The following is a 23,388-nucleotide window of genomic DNA, read 5'->3' on the forward strand; positions in this document are numbered from 1 at the left end:
ATCAGTGGTGATATCCCCTTTATCATTTTTTATTGTGTCTATTTGATGCTTCTCTCTTTTCTTCTTTATTAGTCTTGCTAGCAGTCTATCAATTTTGTTGATCTTTTCAAAAAACCAGCTCCTGGATTCACTGATTTTTTGAAGGGTTTTTTGTGTCTCTATCTCCTTCAGTTCTGCTCTGATCTTTGTTATTTCTTGCCTTCTGCTAGCTTTTGAATTTGTTTGCTCTTGTTTCTCTAGTTCTTTTAAATGTGATGTTAGGGTGTCAATTTTAGATCTTGCCTGCTTTCTCTTGTGGGCATTTAGTGCTATAAATTTCCCTCTACACACTGCTTTAAATGTATCCCAGAGATTCTGGTATGTTGTGTCTTTGTTCTTGTTGGTTTCAAAGAACATCTTTATTTCTGCTTTCATTTCGTTATGTACCCAGTAGTCATTCAGGAGCAGGTTGTTGAGTTTCGATGTAGTTGAGCAGTTTTGAGTGAGTTTCTTAGTCCTGAGTTCTAGTTTGATTGCACTGTGGTCTGAGAGACAGTTTGTTATATTTCTGTTCTTTTACATTTGTTGAGGAGTGCTTTACTACTTCCAACTATGTGGTCAATTTTGGAATAAGTGTGGTGTAGTGCTGAGAAGAGTGTATATTCTGTTGATTTGGGGTGGAGAGTTCTGTAGATGTCTATTAGGTCTGCTTGGTGCAGAGCTGAGTTCAATTCCTGGATATTCTTGTTAACTTTCTGTCTCATTGATCTGTCTAATGTTGATAGTGGGGTGTTAAAGTCTCTCATTATTATTGTGTGGGAGTCTAAGTCTCTTTGTAGGTCTCTAAGGACTTGCTTTATGAATCTGGGTGCTCCTGTATTGGGTGCATATATGTTTAGGATAGTTAGCTCTTCTTGTTGAATTGATCCCTTTACCATTATGTAATGACCTTCTTTGTCTCTTTTGATCTTTGTTGGTTTCAAATCTATTTTATCAGAGACTAGGATTGCAACCCCTGCCTTTTTTTGCTTTCCAATTGCTTTGTAGATCTTCCTCCATCCCTTTATTTTAAGCTTATGTGTGTCTCTGCACGTGAGATGGGTCTCCTGAATACAGCACACTGATGGGTCTTGACTCTTTATCCAATTTGCCAGTCTGTGTCTTTTAATTGGAGCATTTAGCCCATTTACATTTAAGGTTAATATTGTTATGTGTGAATGTGATCCTGTCATTATGATATTAGCTGGTTATTTTGCTCATTAGTTGATAGTTTCTTCCTAACATCAATGGTCTTTACAATTTGGCATGTTTTTGCAGTGGCTGGTACTGGTTGTTCCTTTCCATGTTTAGTGCTTCCTTCAGGAGCTCTTGTAGGGCAGGCCTGGTGGTGACAAAATCTCTCAGCATTTGATTGTCTGTAAAGGATTTTATTTCTCCTTCAGTTATGAAGCTTAGTTTGGCTGGATATGAAATTCTGGGTTGAAAATTCCTTTCTTTAAGAATGTTGAATATTGGCCCCCACTCTCTTCTGGCTTGTAGAGTTTCTGCCAAGAGATCCGCTGTTAGTCTGGTGGGCTTCCCTTTGTGGGTAACCCGACCTTTCTCTCTGGCTGCCCTTAACATTTTTTCCTTCATTTCAACTTTGGTGAATCTGACAATTATGTGTCTTGGAGTTGCTCTTCTCAAGTAGTATCTTTGTGGCGTTCTCTGTATTTCCCGAATTTGAATGTTGGCCTGCCTCGCTAGGTTGGGGAAATTCTCCTGGATAATATCCTGCAGTGTTTTCCAACTTGGTTCCATTCTCCCTGTCACTTTCAGGTACACCAATCAGACGTATATTTGGTCTTTTCACATAGTCCCATATTTCTTGGAGGCTTTGTTCATTTCTTTTTATTCTTTTTTCTCTAAACTTCTCTTCTCACTTCATTTCATTCATTTGATCTTTAATCACTGATACCCTTTCTTCCAGTTGATCGAATTGGCTACTGAAGCTTGTGCATTCGTCACGTAGTTCTCGTGCCATGGTTTTCAGCTCCATCAGGTCCTTTAAGGACTTCTCTGCATTGGTTATTCTAGTTAGCCATTCGTCTAATCTTTTTTCAAGGTTTTTAGCTTCTTTGCGATGGGTTCGAACTTCCTCCTTTAGCTCAGAGAAGTCTGATTATCTGAAGCCCTCTTCTCTCCGCTCATCAAGGTCATTCTCTGTCCAGCTTTGTTCCGTTGCTGGCAAGGAGCTGCATCCCTTTGGAGGGGGAGAGGCACTCTGATTTTTAGAATTTTCAGTTTTTCTGCTCTGTTTTTTCCCCATCTTTGTGGTTTTATCTACCTTTGGTCTTTGATGATGGTGACGTACAGATGAGGTTTTGGTGTGGATGTCCTTTCTATTTGTTAGTTTTCCTTCTAACAGTCAGGATCCTCAGCTGCAGGTCTGTTGTAGATTGCTGGAGGTCCACTCCAGACCCTGTTTGCCTAGGTATCAGCAGCAGAGGCTGCAGTACAGCGAATATTGCTGAACGGGAAATGTTGCTGCCTGATTGTTCCTCTGGAAGCTTTGTCTCAGAGGGGTACCTGGCCGTGTGAGGTGTCAGTCTGTCCCTACTGGGGGGTGCCTCCCAGTTAGGCTAATTGGGGGTCAGGGACCCACTTGAGGAGGCAGTCTGTCCTTTCTGAGATCTGAAACTCTGTGCTGGGAGAACCACTACTCTCTTCAAAGCTGTCAGACAGGGACATTTAAGTCTGCAGAGGTTTCTGCTGCCTTTTGTTTGGCTATGCCCTGCCCCCAGAGGTGGAGTCTACAGAGGCAGGCAGGCCTCCTTGAGCTGTGGTGGGATCCACCCAGTTCGAGCTTCCTGGTTGCTTTGTTTACCTACTCAAGCCTCAGCGATGGCAGGCGCCCCTCCCCTGGACTCACTGGCGCATTGCAGTTCGATCTCAGACTGCTGTGCTAGCAACGAGTGAGGCTCTCTGGGCGTGGGACCCTCCGAGCCATGCGCGGGATATAATTTCCTGGTGTGCCATTTGCTAAGACCATTGGAAAAGCGCAGTATTAGGGTGGGAGTGACCCGATTTTCCAGGTGCCTTCTGTCACAGCTTTGCTTGGCTAGGAAAGGGAATTCCCTGACCCCTTTTGCTTCCCAGGTGAGGTGATGCCTCACCGTGCTTCAGCTCATGCTCGGTGCGCTGCCCCCACTGTCCTGCACCCACTGTCCGACAAGCCCCAGTGAGATGAACCCAGTACTTCAGTTGGAAATGCAGAAATAACCCATCCTCTGCGTCACTCACGCTGGGAGCTGTAGACTGGAGCTGTTCCTATTTGGCCATCTTGGAACCGCCGTGTAAATTTTTTTATAGAGAGTTGGTCATTATTAAGTGGTCTATTGAGATTTTCCCTTACAAGTTCTTCCATTGCATTTGTGTCTGGAATCCTTGACCATTCCAAATTATTTCAATGTTAATACACTTTCTACTAGTTTAAATAAAATACCATTTTTACGTTTAACTATTTAATATATATGGAATTTATTTTTATTTTGATAGAAAGTGAGAATCTAAATAGTTTCTTCCCAACAGTTAATCTTATCAACACCGTTAAATAATTCTTTCCTTTTGGATTGTGATGTAACCTTTGGCATATACTAAATTTTTATCCATACTGAAGTTTGTTTCTGTACCCTCTTTGTAGTTCTGTTGCTTCTGGCATGTTTATCAGGCCTATATACCATTTTAGCATTACAACATATTTTACTAGTTAGTAGATTAAGTCTCCCTCTATCATACCTCTTTGTTGAACTGTTCTAGTCTCAATTATTGGTTCTTCCAGAGAAACTTTAGAGTGATGCTGTCAGTTTTAAAAAATTTGATATTTTTATTAGAACTGTATCAAATCTATAAATTAACTGAGAAAGATACCTTAATAAGATTTTGTCTTTACATTTAAGAATTTATGTCTCTATTTATTGATATCTGCTTTTGTTCACATTAAAAGTTTAATAGTTTTATTGATGTAGATCCTTCATCTTTATTTCAAACTTAGTTACATTACATTTATGTTCTTGTCACATGTGGATTGTTAAAATTCTTTTGGCTACCTTATTTCTAAATGAAATTATTAGCTCATTGTTTTTTAGATTATTTTCTTGGATACTTTAAAAGTAAATAGTATCAACTGAAATAATGATTATGTTTCTCCTCTATTCTAATAATTATTCCTGTTATTATGTTTCAAGGCATTGTATAAAGCTAAAATTTCTATAAATCATTAAGAATGGGTGTGACAGCAGTTGGGCATGATGGCAAGTAGTCCCAGCTTCTTGAGAGGCTGAGGTGGGAGGATCACTTGAGCCCAGGAGTTTGAGAACAGTCTGGGCAACATAGCAAGGCCCTGTCTCCTAAAAAAATAAATGAGTGTGATAGGAATATCATTGTCTTATTTCTGACTTTAAGGTTATGTGGTCTGCAGCCTGAAGCCAAACTCATTTGTCATGTTAATAAGGTATTCTGCTATCCTTAATGTGACAAGATAATTTATTGAGTTATTCATTTGAGTTTTTTCTTGCTATTTTTTTTTCATCCCCACTCTGAGAAGGGAGCCAGGATCTCCAAGCTCCTTTTTTGGAGAAGTTTGTGTGGCAGAGCTGAATGCATTAGATGTCTTTCTGATTTCAATTTATCCCACATGATTCTGATGCAAATGGATAAAGAGCAAATACTGAGCAATTTTGGAGTAAGAAAGAGAGAAATGAAACATGATGGGCATCTCCCATTGCTTCAGGAAAAGAGGTGGCTTGAAAGGAGAGGTGCTACTGTTGTTGAAGTAGCCCAAGTTGCTCAAGTTCAGGAACATTCAAAGCTGAGGTGAGGAAAGGTTTGAGGGATGAGGACTTGGGTACCTGAGGATGCAAGTTTTGGATGAATCGGCCACACAGCTTTATTTTGGGAATATATTGAGGTGATTCCTTAGTTGGGATAACTGTGGGGAGAAGGTGAAAACCTTCCCCAGGATTTCATATTCCAAAGAATTCCAGAGTATGTGGCCAGGCAGAGGGGTGAGAAGGCTCTGAGGCTGGGGGACTGTGCCTGTTGGGAGAGTGGTGAGGACAAGGGCCCCTGAGAAGCCTTTACATGTGGTCTATGTCCAGTCTGGTGTCACCAGAGAGAATCATGGAAATCAAACTCTCAAGAGTTTGATCAAATAAAATTAAAGTGGCACTTCCTTTTGACAAAAATGGTATAACATTTTTATACATTACTCATTCTTCTATCCTCCTGTGATTTAAACTTAAAATATTTACTTTTTCTGCATTTAAACATACTATTTCTGGATTCCCTTACTCTATACTATTGTATGTTTACTTTATATTTTATCACTTGTGAATAGATAGATAGATAGATAGATAGATAGATAGATAGATAGATAGGAGACCGAGACTGGGGGAAGCAGAGGAAATAGGACATGACCCAGAGAGATGTAGGAGGCACAGAAAGACATAACGACAGTGCCAAGTACATGGTGCGAAGTACACAGAAATGAACAAGAACAGATAGGTATAGATGTTAGAGGGAAACCATGTAGACAGAGAAGCAGAGCAAATCATGTTAATGACACAGAAGGGTGCAGAGATAAAAGAACAGGCTATGGTTAGATGTGCAGTTGGATAACAGGTCATGAGCTTCCACGGCAAAACACAGAGTGGCAGGTTTGACACAAAAGGCCCATCTCCCTAGAGGTTGCTACTGTTTTTCTGTTAGGTACTGGGCAAGTACCTTTCATATAGCCAGTGTAACAGCTTCACTCAACAAAACTGCTCAGAGCAGAAGCAGAAAACACAGCTGCTGTAGAGTAAGGTCCCATGTCCCTCTGCCTCTGCTTCCCTTGGGTGCTCCGTAGCCGGTCAAGGCAGAGAACAGGGAGAAGTGCGAATGGTTTGGTATGAACAAAATAATTTCTGTGCATTCTCCATGGCAAGGGAGTGACTCTTCTCTTCCTTTGGTAGAAACAATATCTATCATTATTTCTATATTTTTAAGGCTTTAAAATACTGTTAAACTATAATTCTAAAAAATTATTTAAAAAATGCTTAACTGATCCATTTGCAAGTAAAATATAACCTATTTGCTTTCCCTGGACTGGATCATACATTAGGTCCAAGTGCATCAATCATATCTATTCTATACATGGGCTGTGAGCCTCAGACAAAAAGCAATTTAATGGGAGGCACAGTTTTTAAAATGGGATAAAAAATGGTTGCAGCAACAATTAGAAAATAAAATAAAACCCTAATATCATTCATAGAAGCATCAAAATACATTAAATACCTAAAAATAAAAAATAAACCTAATGAGAGACATTGAAGAGCTTTACCTTGAAAATTACAGAACAATTCTGGGAAAAATTAAAGAAGACCTAAATTAATTACAGTCAGTCTTCTGTATCCATGGGCTCTGCATCTGTGCATTCAACCAACCATGGATATAAAATATTTGGAAAAAAAAAAAAGGATGGTCATGTCTGTACTAAACATGTGCAGATTTGTTTTTCTTGTCATTATTCCCTAAACAATATAGTGTAAACAACTATTTACATACCATTTACATTGTATTAGGCATTACAAGTAATCTAAAAATGATTTAAAGTATATGGAAGGATGTGCATAGGTTATATGCAAATGCCATGCCATTTTATACAAGGAACTTGAACATTCATGGATTCTGGTATCTGTGAGGGTCATGGAAATAATCCACTGAGGATATCCACTGAGGGTACTGAGGGATGGCTGTACAAATATTTTATGTTCATGGATTATAAGACTCAATATTGTAAAGATGATAGTCTTAACCAAATTTATCTAATAGATACAATGCAACCCGATCAAAATCCCAGCAGAGGTGTGTGTGTGTGTGTGTGTGTGTGTGAAAATTGAGTAGCTCATTCTAAAATTTATGTGGAAGTTAAAAGGACATATAATAGCTAAGATAATCTTAAAGAAGTAAGCAGAAGAAAACATAACGTATGATACAGAGAAGGATGCAATGACAGGAGAAATAGGGTGTTGAAGGATTCACCCTCTCAGATGTCATGATTTATTATAAAGCTACAGCAGGGCCAGGCATGGTGGATCATGCCCGTAATCCCAGCACTTTGGGAGGCCAAGGCAGATAGATCACTTGAGGTCAGGAGTTCTAGGCCACATTGGCCAACATGGTGAAATTCCGTCTTTACTAAAAAAATACAAAAAATTATCCAGGCATGGTGGCATACACCTGCACTCCCAGGTACTCGGGAGTCTGAGGCAAGAGAATTGCTTGAACCCATGAGATGGAGGTTGCAGTGAGCTGAGATCGCACCACTGCACTCCAGCCTGGGTGACAGAGCGAGACTCTGGCTCAAAAAAAAAAAAAAAAAAAACTACAGTCGTTAAGACATGTGGCTCTGGCACAGACAAACAAACAGACTAATGGAACAGAACGAAGAGTCTATAAAGGGACTACACATATATGGCCACTTGATATATGATAGTGGAGAAAGGATGGTCTTTTCAATAAGTGGTGTTAGAGCAACTAGCTATCTATCTTGAAAAAAAAATAAAACTTGACCACATTGTGGTCAATGATTAGTGATGTTAAGTACCTTTTTATATGTATATTGGCCATTTGAATATTGTTTTTGATACACAAAAATTAGTTTCAAATGGACCTTAGATCCAAATATGAAAGATAAAGCTAGGTTTCCAGAAGAAAACCTAGGAGAATATCTTCCTGATTTTGGGTAGGCAAATATTTCTGAAACGGAACATGAAAAGCACTAACTACTATGAAAGGAAAAATTAATAAATTTGATTTCATTAAAATTAACTCCTATTATTCAAGACAGAAGATATTTGTAAAGATAATTGCAAAATATTCAACAAAGAGCTCATACTCAGAATACATAAACAAAACATGAATCAAAAAAGAAACAATCCAATTTAAAAAATAAAAACAAAACCCCCAAAACCCCAAAACAACATGGGCATATGACTTGTACAGGCCCATCTCAAAGGAGCATATCTCTAGCTGTTTATGAAAAATAGTTCTTCTAATCATAAAGATCATAGAACTGATGACAGGTAAAACTGTCTCCTGCACAGGTCTCTGGTCTTTTGAGAAATGACAACCTGATATGAGCTTGGGTGTTAAAATCTCATACGATTTAAACTACAGTCCCAGAGCTACAGTTTACCATCTAATACTATATATATTCCTATATCAGAAGTGTAGGATTCCTTGTAGATTTATATCCTCCAGAATAAACTCTGAAGAGAATGGAGAAAAATTTCACTCAAGGGCAAATATGGAAATTCCACAGTCCCAAACATGTCCCTCACTTGCAGATCTCGTCTGGGATGATTTCTCTTACCTCCCAGGAAGAGATGATGGCTCTGACCTTCATGGAATTCCTACACCTCATACACATCTATCTGCCACTAGCACATGATAACTCAGTTATTGGTTTACATGTCAGTTCCGTCTTCCCCACCTGACGGATAGCTCCTTAAAGGAAAGGGCTGTGTTTAATTCATCTTCAGATTCCTGGTATCTAACACGGTATAGGGCAGATAGTAGGTACTCATAATATTTCTGAAGGACTAAACGGATGATAGAACAACCTGAAGATAGGTATGCAGAAAACTTTGAAAAGTTTGTATGGGAAGCCCAAAGGGAGCCATGAGAACCCCAGAGTCAGAGAGGCTGGTAGAGCCGGGGACTTGAGGAAACCACCCAATGTGTTACAAAGAGGTTCCATACTCTAACATCCTACATATTTTTTTCACATAGTCATTTTAAGTTAAATCACAGAGATATACAGAAGTTCATCGAGGGCCTAAAAGATTAGTTCTGCATTTGACTTTTGCTCTGAATATTTACTTAAGATCTTTGTACAAAACAGACCCATATGAATATCCTGTTCTTTATAAACAAACAGTAGGCCTTCTGATCTGCCATTGATAGATAGCATTTGAGGATTTTTTCCCCTTTAGACTGGAACAGCACGTGTGTGTCCTCTCATCTCCCCTATGAACCCATGTTCAAGTTGGTTGGATGAAATTAATTAACCAGGGGTCAAAATTTGTCTTGGCTTATAACTAATTAGTTCATAGATGAAACATATAACTTTGGTACCTAGTACCAATATGCATCATCTTTTAACTAACTGAACTGAATCAAAGACAATAAAATTTAATGAAGAATTAATTTCAAAGCATAAAGTTATATTACATAATTTTGTTTGTAATTGAAAATTTACCAAAGAGCATCAGTAGTTGTTCACTGGGGTACTTCACACTTAACAATGCTGACTACAAAATGTACATGAATTTGAAGGCTACAAATTTCAACACCATAAGACTCTAAAATAATTATACACATACTAGATTAACATTTTCTCAGTAATAGTTAAGTCGCTGATAAGAATTACCCAGCTAGATTTTTTACCTCTCCAAGGACTTCCTGTAAGATTTCAGCGTGTTTTTCATATGGCTGTTCAAAGTTTATATCCTGTGACATTTTTATAGTCTCTTCAATCATGGTTACAACCTCTGGATGATCTGCAGTTACCTCTTCTATCAAGTCTTCTGTTGGGGCTAAAGTAAAATAAGCTGATAAATTAATGCCATTAATAATTTTAGTGGACAATACTACTTGCAATAAAACATGATTGATAATATCTGACCCAAGAAAGTATTATTTTCATGTCACCGCAGCACATGTTGGAAGGAGGGAGAAATAAGACTCTGGAGAGGAAATGTTAGGTCAGGAATCACAGCACCGCAAACTCTCAGAGAAGTGACTTAAAGCCAGTACAGCAGAATGAAAGTGAAAGAGGCAAGAAGAAAGTCATGTCTGGCAGGAGTCAAAACCAGGGAAGAAATGTAGGGGCCAGAGGATTCCAGGAATCAAGTGAAAGCATAAGCATCCAGGGAATGAGTCAAAAAACAAGATGAATACTTCCAGTTACTAGCATGAGACTACAAGGGACAGTGAGGGGACAAGAGGTAGGCAAGTTGGAGGGGATGGAGAAAAGGTGGCATAGCCTGGTGTTTCAAGTGTTACACTTGATTCTTGTCCTTTTTGGTGTGAAGTGTGTCCTTGCACGGCTGAGTTGGCTCTCAGGCTGCATCACAATGTAAATGTTTGTTCATCTGCTACTCTAATGAGATAGGAGTTTGGCAGTTTCACCTGACTCCTTGAATTCTGCATTTGCAGTCAAGCTTCTGAGCCTCTGCCTCAGGGCTCCATCTGTCAGGGTGTTTAGCTGGAGCCAGACTGATCCCAACCCAGAAAAATCCCAAAGGGTCTTCAAAAGCAGTTGCCTGCTGCCCTCCCTGCCTGAAAGTGTTCTCAGGGATCAAAAGACTCACAGTTCCTGGAAAGCCAGAGCAGAAAAGTCAAGAACCCATGATCTTACTGTGCCCATGGGAGCGGGTGCATAGTGAAGCAGAAACAGCCAGGCAAAGATGCGAAATGTGCTAGAAGCCGCTAATTGTCCACCCAATATCCATTCGCCTCTTCCTTCATACAGCAACCCTGATTTTGTCAAGGCTAGCAGTGTGCCCCACTGAAAAACTATATCTCTCAACTTCCTTATAGCTTGGACAGCCAACAAGAGGCAAGCAGAGTTTGTGTGTGTGTGTGTGCACGTTTGTGTGTGTGCACTCGCATGCACATGTGCTCCTCACACTTGGCTGACTCAGCTAAGTGCCAGTTTTTGTTCTTTCCTTTCCTTTTCCTTTCCCTTTCCAGTGTTCCTGCTAGGTACACTGATGTGACGGCTGGAGCTCCAGTAGCCATCTTGTGGCCTATTATAGTAGCTGTGTGCCAGGGCTGGCAGAGCAGAAAGATAGATTGCCTGTCTTCCCAACATTCTTTTTCACCAAAACAACATATCAAGTATTAGTTTTTCAATGTTCTTGCATGTCCAACATAATAGAGTAGCCATTAAAATAGAGTACTTGGGTATTAATCATGCTTTTATTTTTTTTAAAAAATCACACATTTCTTCTTCTAAATTCTGAGGGAACTACTTGTGTTTTTTAGAACCACAATCTAAAAGAATCAAATTATACAAATATTAATTTACCTGTATCTGAATACAACTTTACATCTTGACTAGCATCTTGAGAATGCCTTTTAAATGAGGATGTTTCACCAGTTTCTTTTCCATCTGTGAATAAAACATTGTGAATGCCTAAAGAATGGTATTAAAAAAATGTAGGTGATTCCCAAGGAAGATTGTAATATAAGCCTAGGGAACCAGGACTCACATTCCCAATTTTTAATTAAAATAACAACCCTAACATTTAAATGGGTAAATATATCTAGCAGCAGATAATGAACATAATAACAAAACCAGGAGTAATTTCAGTTTATTATAATGCCAATGGATCTAAATAGAAAAAAACAATCAACAGTGCCCTTCCTGAGGCAACTAACACCCTCTTGACTCCTAGAGGTCAATGCTGTGCTTACCTCAGAGACACAGGGCAGAAGAATGCCTTCTTACCCATGGATACTGGCAATATTGGCATCCTTCCAGCAGTGGATAGAGGTACTGCTGCCTGCTTCTAACCTGGACTGCCTCCCCCAAAGATGGAGCAGACAGTCTTGGGGCAGGGCTTTCTTTGTGGATTGGAGTTGGGAACTCCACAGCAGCAAAGATGAGGCTGTCAGCTGCCATCTGATGGTCAAAAATTTAATGTATAGGGGGTGGGGTCGTTCTGTGAAGGCTGTGTGTGTTAAGGGAGGAGGAGTGCCATACGTGAGTTTCTGACAGTGCCCTTTTCAATTCTTACTAGGCTTTAAATAAACAGCAGGCAAGCACATCTGTCTGAATTAGTAGGAGAAACTAAACAAAAAATCAGCTCTACATTATTTAACAAAATAAATGATAGATGCACTTTAAAACTGAATAAAAAACCACAATATAAGTTTATATATATAAACTTACACAAATATATATTTATATAAAAATTTATACAAATACATATAAATTTATGTATATAAAGCTATTATTTATATGTGTCCTTTCAATTATTTATATATATAAATGTCTTCCTCTCATTTATGTAATTATATATTATATATTATTAATTGAACGTTTATAGAATTTGATATAATCAATCAATCCTCTCAGTCAGACATTTAGATATAATAATAATCTATCCTCTCAGACATTTAATAGATATATAAATGCCTGATTGAGAGAAAGACTTTTTAAGCCTAAAAGTGAAGGAAGAAAGCAACAAAGAGAAAATAATGATTTGACTGCAAAAATGTGAAAAATACCTTTACTTCAAAAACAGCAAGCTGACTTAGAAGACAAACCACTCAATTTGTAAAATATATGAAAAATAAGAGACTAATATAGAAAGTTTATACAGAGACTATATAATTGATATAACCATTTAGAAAAATGGGCAAAAGACAAAAATAGTCACCTCAAAAAAGAAGAAATATAAATGGTTAACAAATATGAATATAAATTTCTGAAGTAAAAATTAAAACAACAGAAAATACTGAGGAAACAATGACATGGATTTTGTATATTACTGGGGAAACATAATTTGGAACAATTTTATGCAAAGCAATTTGACTCTGTCTATAGCTTCATATTTATTAATTTAGTAGTTCCTAGAAATCCCTAGGAATTCTAGAGAAATTGTGCAGTAACTTATAATGAAGGTTAAAATATTTCCCAATGAAGTAATATAATTAAATGGTACATTATAAGTAAAAAAATGTAAAAACAGTTTATATTATAGCTATTCTATAATATATTACAGCTATTCTATAATATATTACATATAATTATTATATAATGTAATGCTATATGCTCTTATGTTCAAATATGAATAGAAAAATTTTATAAGGATAAATAGCACAATGGGTAAATGATAAAATTTCACAGCTAAAATTGTGGCCTTAAGATGCTCTGATTCCAATACGTTAAAGTAGAGAGCTTTTAAAAAAGAATTTATGATATGATAATGATTTTATAACATTGGAAACATTCAAACATTTTTCTTTGGGCTCTAATTGTATCTGACTCCCCATTTATATGTTTTCTTCTTTATTCTAATAAATTAACTTCTGTTCTACAGTTGTTCAGGTTAAATCCATAAGGAAATATTTAGCTTTTTTCCTCCTGAAGTTTCCAATTTGGGGGGTAATTTTAAGCATAAATATAAACATAATCAAATATGAAATAAATGAAAATGAGATCCACAAACGTGGGATTAGCAGTTCACTTTGTTACCATCTTTATCAACTTTAGCAGCTTGATCATGGAGGACATTTTCTGACTTTGTTTTGGCTTCTTCGGTGTCCACTAAAGAGCTGCTTCTGTCCCTTTGGGAGCCTTGAATGTACCCTGCAATGAAAGAATAATATACTTTATCAGCTAATCTATTTATATTAGGAATGATTTGGTCAATAACATCAGCAATATATTTCTTTACCTTCTTCATCAATTGATGAGTGTGTTGCCTCCACTGGGAATACTCCAAACTCCATTTTTTCATATTGCCTTTGAAATTCTCTTAAACCTGTTTCAGCTGAAATATAACAATGGGTGGTGTTAGCAAAACGTAGTTGGGGATAGAAAAACAGGTAGAGTGACCAAAAGCCCCTGCTTCAAAGTTAGACACAGTTGAGTTTCAGTTCTGACTTATAAGCTGTAAGGGCTGTGTGACTTTGGTAAATCACTTGATCTTTTTGTCTCAATTTCTAGGCAAAATGAGGATCTTTAAACTGAAAGCACTGCTGTGAGGATTAAATGAGGTAATGAATATAAATACTTAACTTGGAAAATGCTGGCACACAGGAAGGCTGTATCATGTTAGCTGCCATCCTCTGTATAATCATGTAATTTTTATGTTAAAAAAACCTCAATATTCTCCATGACAAATTTTTCTTAAAAATATATTGAGGCAAACTTCAATAGCAAAAAATTCCAATTTAAAATTTTAAGTAGAGTTACTCCTATTGTCAGATTTAGAATAATTAGTGAATTTGGAAAATAAAATAAAAAGGCTTTTAAGTTTGCAGCATATGAGAGATAGCATCTATTTCTATATTCTAGTGGGAGAAGGCAATTTGTGGAAAGCTGTAAAATCTATGATTTAATGTTATAATTTAACGTGAAAGAAACATTACAGATCACTGTTCTTCCTCCAGGAGCCCGGCTAACTTCCTGCCTTGGTCCAGGTCTCAGTCAAACGTCCCCTCTTTGGAGAGGTCTTCCCTGGGCATCCCAACACTTCAGTATCCCTACTCCAATCACTGTCTGCCCCATTACCATGTTGTATTTTTTTTCCATCTGTTCCCTTGGCTTTTTTTTTTTTTTTGCCTTTTGCCTTCTATTAAAATGTGAGCACCACAAGGATAGGGACTTCATGTGTCTTGTTCTCATCTGTATTGCTGGTGCCTAGAATAAAGTCTAATACAAAGTAGGTATTCAAGTATTTGTTGAATGAATTAATAAATTCATTTTGTCCAGCCTTAAATAGGTTGAATAACAAGCCACTTTAGTAGACTGAGCCAATATTTCTCCAGCTTCAGTTTGTAAGTTGACTGAGATATTTTAAAATTTTAATTTTAATTTTGAAGGTATTATACTAAAAATATAACTTCACTCTAGATTGTCTGGATAACCATTTGGATGGCATGCAATTTCAGTGCTGGTCTTTTTGTTGTTTTTTGTAATCTCTTGGGCACCATGTTGAATTATTTTATTTGTTTATAGGCTGAGAAAGAAGAGAGGCAGATTTATTAGGTAAATACTGTGTTCTCATCTAGCAAAAACTCAACATTGCCATGTACAGAGAAGTAATTTCCTTGCTATTTAAATAGTTTCAAGCATGCAAAATGTTGAGAAGCTTCCCAATTTATGTAAAAAGTTAAAAAAGAAACGATAGCAAACTCTGACAAATAGAGAACATCTCCCCCGCTCAACTATAAACCAGTCACACCTAAGAATGTAGGGAAAAAGTCCTAAATAAACAAACAAAAGTAAAAAAAAAATGTTATAAGAATAATGAAACTAGGCACAGTGGCTCATGCCTGTAATCGCAGCACTTTGGGAGGCCAAGGCCAGAGGATCACTTGAGGCCAGGAGTTAGAGACCAGCCTGGACATCATACTGAGACCCCTGTCTCTGCCAGAAAAAAAAAAAATCACAACCACTATTTGACATTCTAGAATTGCTTACCTACATAATTAGTCAAGAAAGGAAATAAATATAAGTATTGGAAAAAGAGGGGTTTAAACTATACTTCTTTTCAAATTATATGATTAGCTCTCTGGAAAACCCAAGAGAATCAACTGAAAGTCCAACTGAAACGAAGTAAGGTTTATTTCAGAAATACAAGAATTGTTTAATGTTGGAAAATACATTAGTATAACTGATCAAATCAATAGGTCAAAGGATTAAAAACTTAATGATTATCTTGAAAGATGCTGGCAATACATTTGATAATTTTCATTTTTTTCTTTCTTTTTTATTTTGAGACAGGTTGGAGTGTGGTGATGTGATCATAGCTTACTGCAGCCTCAACCTCCTGGGCTCAAGTGATCTTCCCATCTCAGCCTCCTGAGTAGCTGAGTCTACAGGTGTGGACCCCCACACCCAACTAATTTTTTTTTTTTTGGTAGAAATAATGTCTCCCTTTGTTGCCCAGGCTGATCTTGAACTCTTAGCCTCAAGAGATCTTCCCACTTTGGCTTCGCAGAGCATTGGGATTACAGGTATGAGCCACTGACCTTGACTGCTTTTGGCAATTTTCAATATCTATTCCAGATAAAAATACTTAATAACCTGATGAAGAAATATTGACCAGAACCCCTTTAAAGATGGTCAGTATCACAACCACTATTTGACATTCTAGAATTGCTCACCTACCTAATTAGTCAAGAAAGGAAATAAATATAAGTATTGGAAAAAGAGGGGTTTAAACTATACTTCTTTTCAAATTATATGATTAGCTCTCTGGAAAACCCAAGAGAATCAACTGAAAGTCCATCAGAACTAGAAAGTAAGTTTAATAAACTAGATAGTTATAAATAAATGTATGAAAATCAAATAGCTTTCCAACATACTGTTAATAACTACTTAGAAAATATTATAAAAAGATCCCATTCACTAGTAATAAAATGACAAAATATCTGGAAATAAGCTTATTAAGAAAACTGTAGACAACACATGAAGAAAGCTACCAAATATTATGGAAAGACAAAACTAGACTAAAAAATGGAGATTTCATGTCTGCATGAGAAGATCTAATAGTAAATATGAGAACTCTTACCAAATTATTATATAATATTAATACAATCCTCCCATTGGGATTTGTTGTAGAACTTGACAAAAATTCTACAAACATCCTAACATCTAGTACAGTTTCTGGCAAACAATAAGCACCCACTTCATGGAACAAATGAAGAAATAATCAGGAAACAATTTAAAACAAAATGTTTTGAGGGAGGATTTATATTATCACAAGAGTAAAAATGTATCATAAAGCTTTGATAATTACATTATGTATTAAAAGTTGTACTATAAATATCAATAGAATAGAAATTCCAGAAGTTTATACATACACACACAAACTTAATATTAGGATAAAGTTGGCATTTCAAACCTCCAGTAAAATTATGGATAATTTAGTAATTGTTATTTGTAACATTGGCTCAGCATTTGGGAAAAATAATGAATTTAGAGATATATCTAATACAAAATGTATTATAATAATTACATCTTAATTAGAAAGAAGTATTATTTTAAAATCAGTGAATGTAATTTTGTGTATACCATAGGATCACAATTAACCATTACAAACATGAATAGAAAAAAAGAGAGCAGCAAAGAACAAGAATGGTTCTCGTTCTAAGTATGAGTGAGTTTTCCTTCTATCTGCTTTTTCTGGTTTTCTGTGCTCACTTGAGAGACACAGTAAAGAAGAGCACATTTATTTTAATCCCAATCACTTGCTGGCTGTCGACTCTTAAATAATCCCTCTGAGTTTCTTCAACCACTAGAATTGGCCATAAGAACATCTACCGTGCAAACTTGTCATGAGGATTAAATAGGATAATACATGCAACGCAGTTAGCATAGCTCCAGCCTGTAGTAAATGCATCACGAATGGCTATTACTACTTTTGTCATCAGAAAAACATAATTAGGAAAAGGATATTTGGAATGGATGCACTGATGGCCACACAGTGCACTGCCATAGCTTCTGGGACTCTGAACAGTGGTGACTGAATCTAGCTAAAATTGCTGAAGCTAATCCCAGATTTTGGATTTAGATTTTTGAAAGTGAGGAAGATCCCATGTTGTACATAGGAAATGTTGCATTAAGGGCATTCCATTAAGAGGAGAGGTTTAGATTAAGCTACTTTCATGTGTTCTAATATGATTAGTTACAAGACTACCAACTAGAGATAGAAAGTCTGCAAAAACCAATCAATGAACATCAAAAGTAGTCATGAAATGAGAACTCTCATTTTTCCTGGAGAAAAACAGAAAAAAAAACCCTTTTTGTCTATTCTGCAATGTGATCAACAGTCAGTGAGACACAGAAGAGGCAGAACGGTCAGGAGAAAGACCACCAGGACTTTGGAAATGAGGGATCAAGTCTCAGCTATGCCACCCGCTGGGTGATTTCCAGGGAGCCATTCAACCTCCATGAACCTCAGTTCTCTCAACTATAAAATTAGAGAAGGGTGTTAAGTGATCACTAAGGCTTCTTCTAGTTTCATCGCATTAAATTAATCTTTCCCAAATAGAAAGATTTAGTCACAATCAGGACTGCCATATAAGTCTAAAACAACAAGAAGCTCCACAAGAGTCAGGTGGATTCTTCCTGTTGTTTTAATGACTGGTGTAGATAAAGGTGTAAATCCTGATCAAACAGTCTGCCCAGTAAGGTAGACCCATTGGAGAAAGAAATCCAAATTTAGAGGCTCATTCTCGTTCATTTCCTTAGAGGTCTAGAATTGAAAGTTTTTTTCTCTGCTTTTGAATTGGTTTATGTACATCCATTCTTCAACCATTTGTTAAGAGTCTATAATGTGTAAAGTGCCAAGAATGCCAAGATGAGCTAAACAAAGTCCTTGCTTTCAAGTAGCCAGGCTTAATTTTTACCTAAACTTAAAACACACATTTAAAAAAGATGTTTCACCTTGTTTTCTAGCTTGCAGTTCCCTGAGAAGCTTTTCTTTCACAACTTTAATTGCTGCTGCAGTGGCCTCAGCTATGGTATTTTCTACTAATGTTTCACGGGCTTTATCAAAACGTGGCTGAACAAGTTGGGCATAGTCGACTACCTGCAAAGAATATTTGAGAAAATCAACATAAGCAGGAGTTATTGTGACTATTAAACACATTGTTCATCTATCTATGTATATCTATCTATATTTCTATCTCTATTCCAAAAATATTAATACTGCTTGAGGTATATTTGGAATTATGTTCAGAATTCACCTATTTTTGAGTACTTGCTTTAATAGAAATTCAGCCATATTTTTCATGTAGGATATATGTCTATATATGTATTTATCATGTAGTATATATATTCAGATTATGTATATATTTTGACTTAACAGAAGTTAAAACATAGATATATATATTTTAAATCCATGTTATATGTATAACTTACATACAATAAAAGGCATACATCTTAAGTACACAGTTTGATGAGTTTTCACAAATATACATATATATATATTAACCACAATCAAGATATAGAACATTTGCCGGGTGTGGTGGCTAACATTTGTAATCCCAGTACTTTGGGAGGCTGAGACAGGAGGATCCCTTGAGGTCAGGAGTTCAAGAGCAGCCTGAACTTTTACATCACTCCCTAAATTCCCTTATGCTCCTTTGTTGTCAATCTTTTCCTGCCTTACTCCTTCCCCAGCTTTCATTCCTGGCCCCTGGCAACTACTTTCTTTCTGTAGCTATAAATTAGTTTAGTGTTACCTTTTCTAGAATTTTATATAAATGAAAGCATACAGTATGTGATCTTTTTCAGGTTTTCCCTCCTTAGCAGAATGTTTTGGAGATTCATCAGTGTTATTGTGGGTATCCTTTTAATTGTTGAATGGATTTCATTGTATGAATATACTACAGTTTTTTATTCATTTATCTATTGATAGACATTTGGGTTGTGTTCTAGGTTTTGATTATTATGAATAAAGCCGTGATGAACATTTGTACAGAAGTCTTTTTGTGATTATGTGTTTCCACTTCTCTTGGGTAAATACCTAGGAGTGAAATTCCTGGGTCATATGGTAAGTGTGTATATAACTTTATAATAAACCATCAAACTGTTTCCAAAACAGTTGAACTATTTTACATCTCTACCAGAAAGATATGAAAGTTAGTTTCCTTGCATCCTCACCAACACTTGGTTTTGTGAAGCTTTTAAATTTTCTAGTGGGTGTGAAGAAGTATCTCATTGTAGATTAAATTTACAGTTCCCTAATCATGAATACTTTTGAACTTCTTTATATATGCTTATTCACTTATTTTTTTCTCTTTAAGCATATGTTCAGCTTTTGCCTAAAATTGTGTTAGAATAATTTCTATGTTCTGGATATAACTTGTCAGGTAGATAATAGATTTAATACAGAATATTGGGATCTTAAAAATAGGATTCTATGTGTCTTTAATTAATATTTACAGATCCCTATATTCCCATTCTGCTTTTCTTTTGGTAGGCTTACACTGTTTTATTCCATGCCAATAATTCTTCATCCACATCTTCAGTTTTTAGTACGTGCGTAGTATTGCATCAGATGAATATGTTACAACTTACTTAACTAAAATATCAATACATATGTATGGTATACTATATACACATAATAGTATATACATATACACCATATACTATATATACTATTCATACATATACATATACACCATATACTATATATACTATTCATATATATACATATACAAACATATACATATATATGTATATACTTGCTGATAAGAGCATAACCATTAGGCATAGGAATTGGAAATACATATGCAAGCCTAAATTCCATGCATATCCTTTGAACTGTCAATTCTGTTTTATGGATTTTTCTTAAAAAACTGTCAAAGATATGTTCATAATTTTGTTCATCATAGCCTAGTTTATAGTTGCAAAAATGTACATATCAAAATATAGATAATATGTGTATTATATATTATCTATATATGTGTATTATATATAATGTATATATTTTATACATTATATATAATACACATATTGTATATATTTTATACATTATATATAATATACATATTATATTATATATTATATACATATACATTCCTATAAGAAAAAGAATCAGGAGTCTCCATATGTATACATACACATACATGTACATATATGTATATGTATATACTATAGTCATATATATAGTATATAGAGCATACTATATCGTATAGTATACTATGTATATAATATGTAATATATATTTGTATAATAGTATACTATAGTATATTATACATCAATGTATAATATTAATATAATATATATTAATATAGTGTTAATATTATATTACCATTATAAATCAGAATACATTAATAATATATTAATATTAAATTGCATATTAGATTGTATATTAATATATAATATATGCATAGTATGCTATATATGTATATATGTGTATTATAGACATAAAATATATGTATATAATATATAATATGTGTATTATAGACATAATGTATACATATATGATATATGATAATATGTATAAAATGTAGATAATATATAACACACATATTATATATTATCTATATTTTGGTATATACATTTTTGGTACATAAACTAGGCTACGATGAACACAATTATCTACATCTTTGATAGTTTCTTTAGAAAAATCCATAAAACAGAATTGGCAGTTCAAAGGATATGCATGGACTTTAGGTTTGCATATGTATTTCCAATTTCTATGCCTAATGGTTATAGTCTTACTAACAGTCTACGAGAATGTACTTCTCCCATCCTAGGTATACATCGAAATTGGGTGTTTTTAGTAATCTTTTAACTGTTACAATGAGATTGATATGACAAGTCTCTGTTTTTTGGCATCTCTCTATCAGGGAGGTGGTATCCTTTTGCTAATGTTTAATGGCTATTTGTATCTATTATTCTGTGAATTGCCTGTTTGATTTTTTTTCCTATTGAAGCTTTATCTGCATATTGATTTGTCTTTTTATATTTTAAAATGATAATTCCTTTATCTGACACATATTATGATGTGATGGGTTTAAAATAAGTCCACAAATCTTTTGACACACCTCCCTTCAGAAGGTGGAGCCTAATTCTCCTCTTTAGTGTAACTAGAACTTAGTAGTGACTTGCTTTAAATAGAGTACGATGCAAGTGATAGTGGATGACTTTTAAGACTAAGTCATGAAAAACATTATAGCTTCCTCCTTGATTAACTCTTTCTGAGGGTAGTCAGTTGCCAGGTCATGAGGACACATAAGCAGTCCTATGAAGAGATCTACATAGAAAGGAACTGAGGTCTCATTCATGTGATTGAGCCATCTTCCAGCCCCAGCCTAGTGTCAGATGAGTGCAGCCCCAGAAGACATCTTACCTGTAACCTCATGAAAGCATTTAGGACAGAACCATGTAGCTAAGCCACTCCTGAATTCCTGACTCAGAGAGACTATGCAAGATCATAAATGCTTATTGTTGTTTCAAGGTGTTAGGGTAATTTTTTATGCAGTAATAAATGAAAAACACACACATGGCAAATATATACTCAGTATTTTCCTCTGTATGCTGTCAAAAGTTTTACTTTCCTTCTAATTTTTTTCCTTTTTCCTTCTAATTTATACTTTAAATAATCTGAAATTACCTGGATAAAACTTTTTCTTCCCCAAATGATGAACTAGTTAGGAATCTTAGACACACACACACACACACACACACACACACACACACACACACAATTTCTTCTCCCACATCCCTCCGTAAGCCCCCAAGAATTAGATAATACATTTTTAAAAAATAATATGCATTATTCATGTTATTATGCTTATAGAACAATTACTCACAATTACGTAGAACATGTTCATATTTCTGTTCCTGCAGGTTTTTTTTTTTTTGTGGGGGTTGCTTAGTTTTCTATATACCTATCAATAATGAATTCCCAAACTCTTCTTCACAAGTATAAATTTCTGCTTGAAAATACATCAGGTAATCATCTCCCTGGAGCTATCTCTTCTGGACCCCTCTGTTCTCCTACCCCAAACTGGATTGGTTATTTTCTAGGCTTCCAGGCCTGCAGAACAACTGACATCATGGGCTCTCCTTCTCCCACCATCTTGGGATTTCCTAACCCTCTTCCTTGTCAGGGATGCATAGATGCCCTTTTGCTTCTGGATCCCATGTCGCCATCTTGGTTTAGGCCCCCATTTTGATGCACCACATCCTCTAGTAGCTTCTGACAAAGAATACATGAGAGGCAATTTTTTGTGTGTGTGACTGAAAATGCCCTCATTCTATTATTAGACTTCATTTGCCTGAATATAAAATTCTAGGCTATCAGCCACTCCCCCCAAAAATTGTCTTCTGGCTTCCAGAGTTGTGGGTTGAGAAGTTCCATGTTATTGGAATTCCCAGTCCTTTCCATGGGACCTAGTTTTCCTCTCCAGAGTCTTCTAGGCTCATTTTACAGAAGCTTCTGGATCTTTGCCCCCATTGTCTTATAATTTCAAAGTGATGTCCCTTCGTGTAGGTCTTTCTCCATCCATTTTACTGGGCATTTACTGTGTCATTTCTATCTGGAAGCATGTCCTTCAATCTGGGAAATTTTCTGCAGTTATCTCTTTGGTAATATTCTTTTCTCTGGTGGCTCCTACAAGAATTCCTATATGGAAAATGAACACCCTAGACTGACCTTATAGTTTCTTTTCTTTTCTATTCTTTTTTCCATTTGTCAGTTTATACTAATACCTAAAAGGTAACTTTAATTTCTATCTTTTAACTCTTCTATTGAATTTTTCATTTGTGTTATATTTTCTTTTTTAATGTTCTTTCATCTTGCATATATTTTAATTTCAAAGGACCCTTTTTGTTTTCCAAATGTTCCCTTTTCTGTTTCTAATATCCTGATCTAGTTTCTGGATTCAATAATTACTCTTATTTTCCAGAGCATGTTAATAATTGGAAACTTCATTTGCGTGAGTATTGTTTGTTTAGCGTTTAGGTGATCTGGCTTGGCAATTATATTATGAAACTCGTAGTCATCAGAAGGCCAGAAGTGTCTTTTATCCAAAAATGTCTTTGTGTTAACTCATTTTTCAAGGACATTTTCGCTTGCTATATACTTCTAGGATGGCTTTTCTTCTTGTAGTTGTTTAAAGCTC

General features: G+C 35.7%; 1 protein-coding gene across 18 annotated transcripts in view; it reads right to left on the reverse strand.

Moving 5' to 3' along the window:
• Nucleotides 1-23,388, reverse strand: part of AK9 (adenylate kinase 9) — a 196,285-nt gene that overhangs the window by 107,377 nt on the left and 65,520 nt on the right. For 17 of the 18 annotated variants that reach the window (XR_010157762.1, XM_016956141.4, XM_054686881.2 and 14 more), the window contains 5 exons: nucleotides 18,194-18,338; nucleotides 13,473-13,568; nucleotides 13,271-13,384; nucleotides 11,096-11,179; nucleotides 9,451-9,599 (listed from right to left, as the gene is read on the reverse strand). Coding sequence is in view for 17 of the 18 variants with exons in the window: in XM_016956141.4 (XP_016811630.2) it covers nucleotides 9,451-9,599; nucleotides 11,096-11,179; nucleotides 13,271-13,384; nucleotides 13,473-13,568; nucleotides 18,194-18,338 (588 nt within the window). In the remaining variant the exon portion in view is untranslated. The remainder of the gene's footprint in view (nucleotides 1-9,450; nucleotides 9,600-11,095; nucleotides 11,180-13,270; nucleotides 13,385-13,472; nucleotides 13,569-18,193; nucleotides 18,339-23,388) is intronic. The other variant, XM_063812624.1, reaches the window with a different exon arrangement.

The sequence above is a fragment of the Pan troglodytes genome, chromosome 5 (assembly GCF_028858775.2).
Source record: "Pan troglodytes isolate AG18354 chromosome 5, NHGRI_mPanTro3-v2.0_pri, whole genome shotgun sequence".
NCBI classification, from domain to species: domain Eukaryota; kingdom Metazoa; phylum Chordata; class Mammalia; order Primates; family Hominidae; genus Pan; species Pan troglodytes.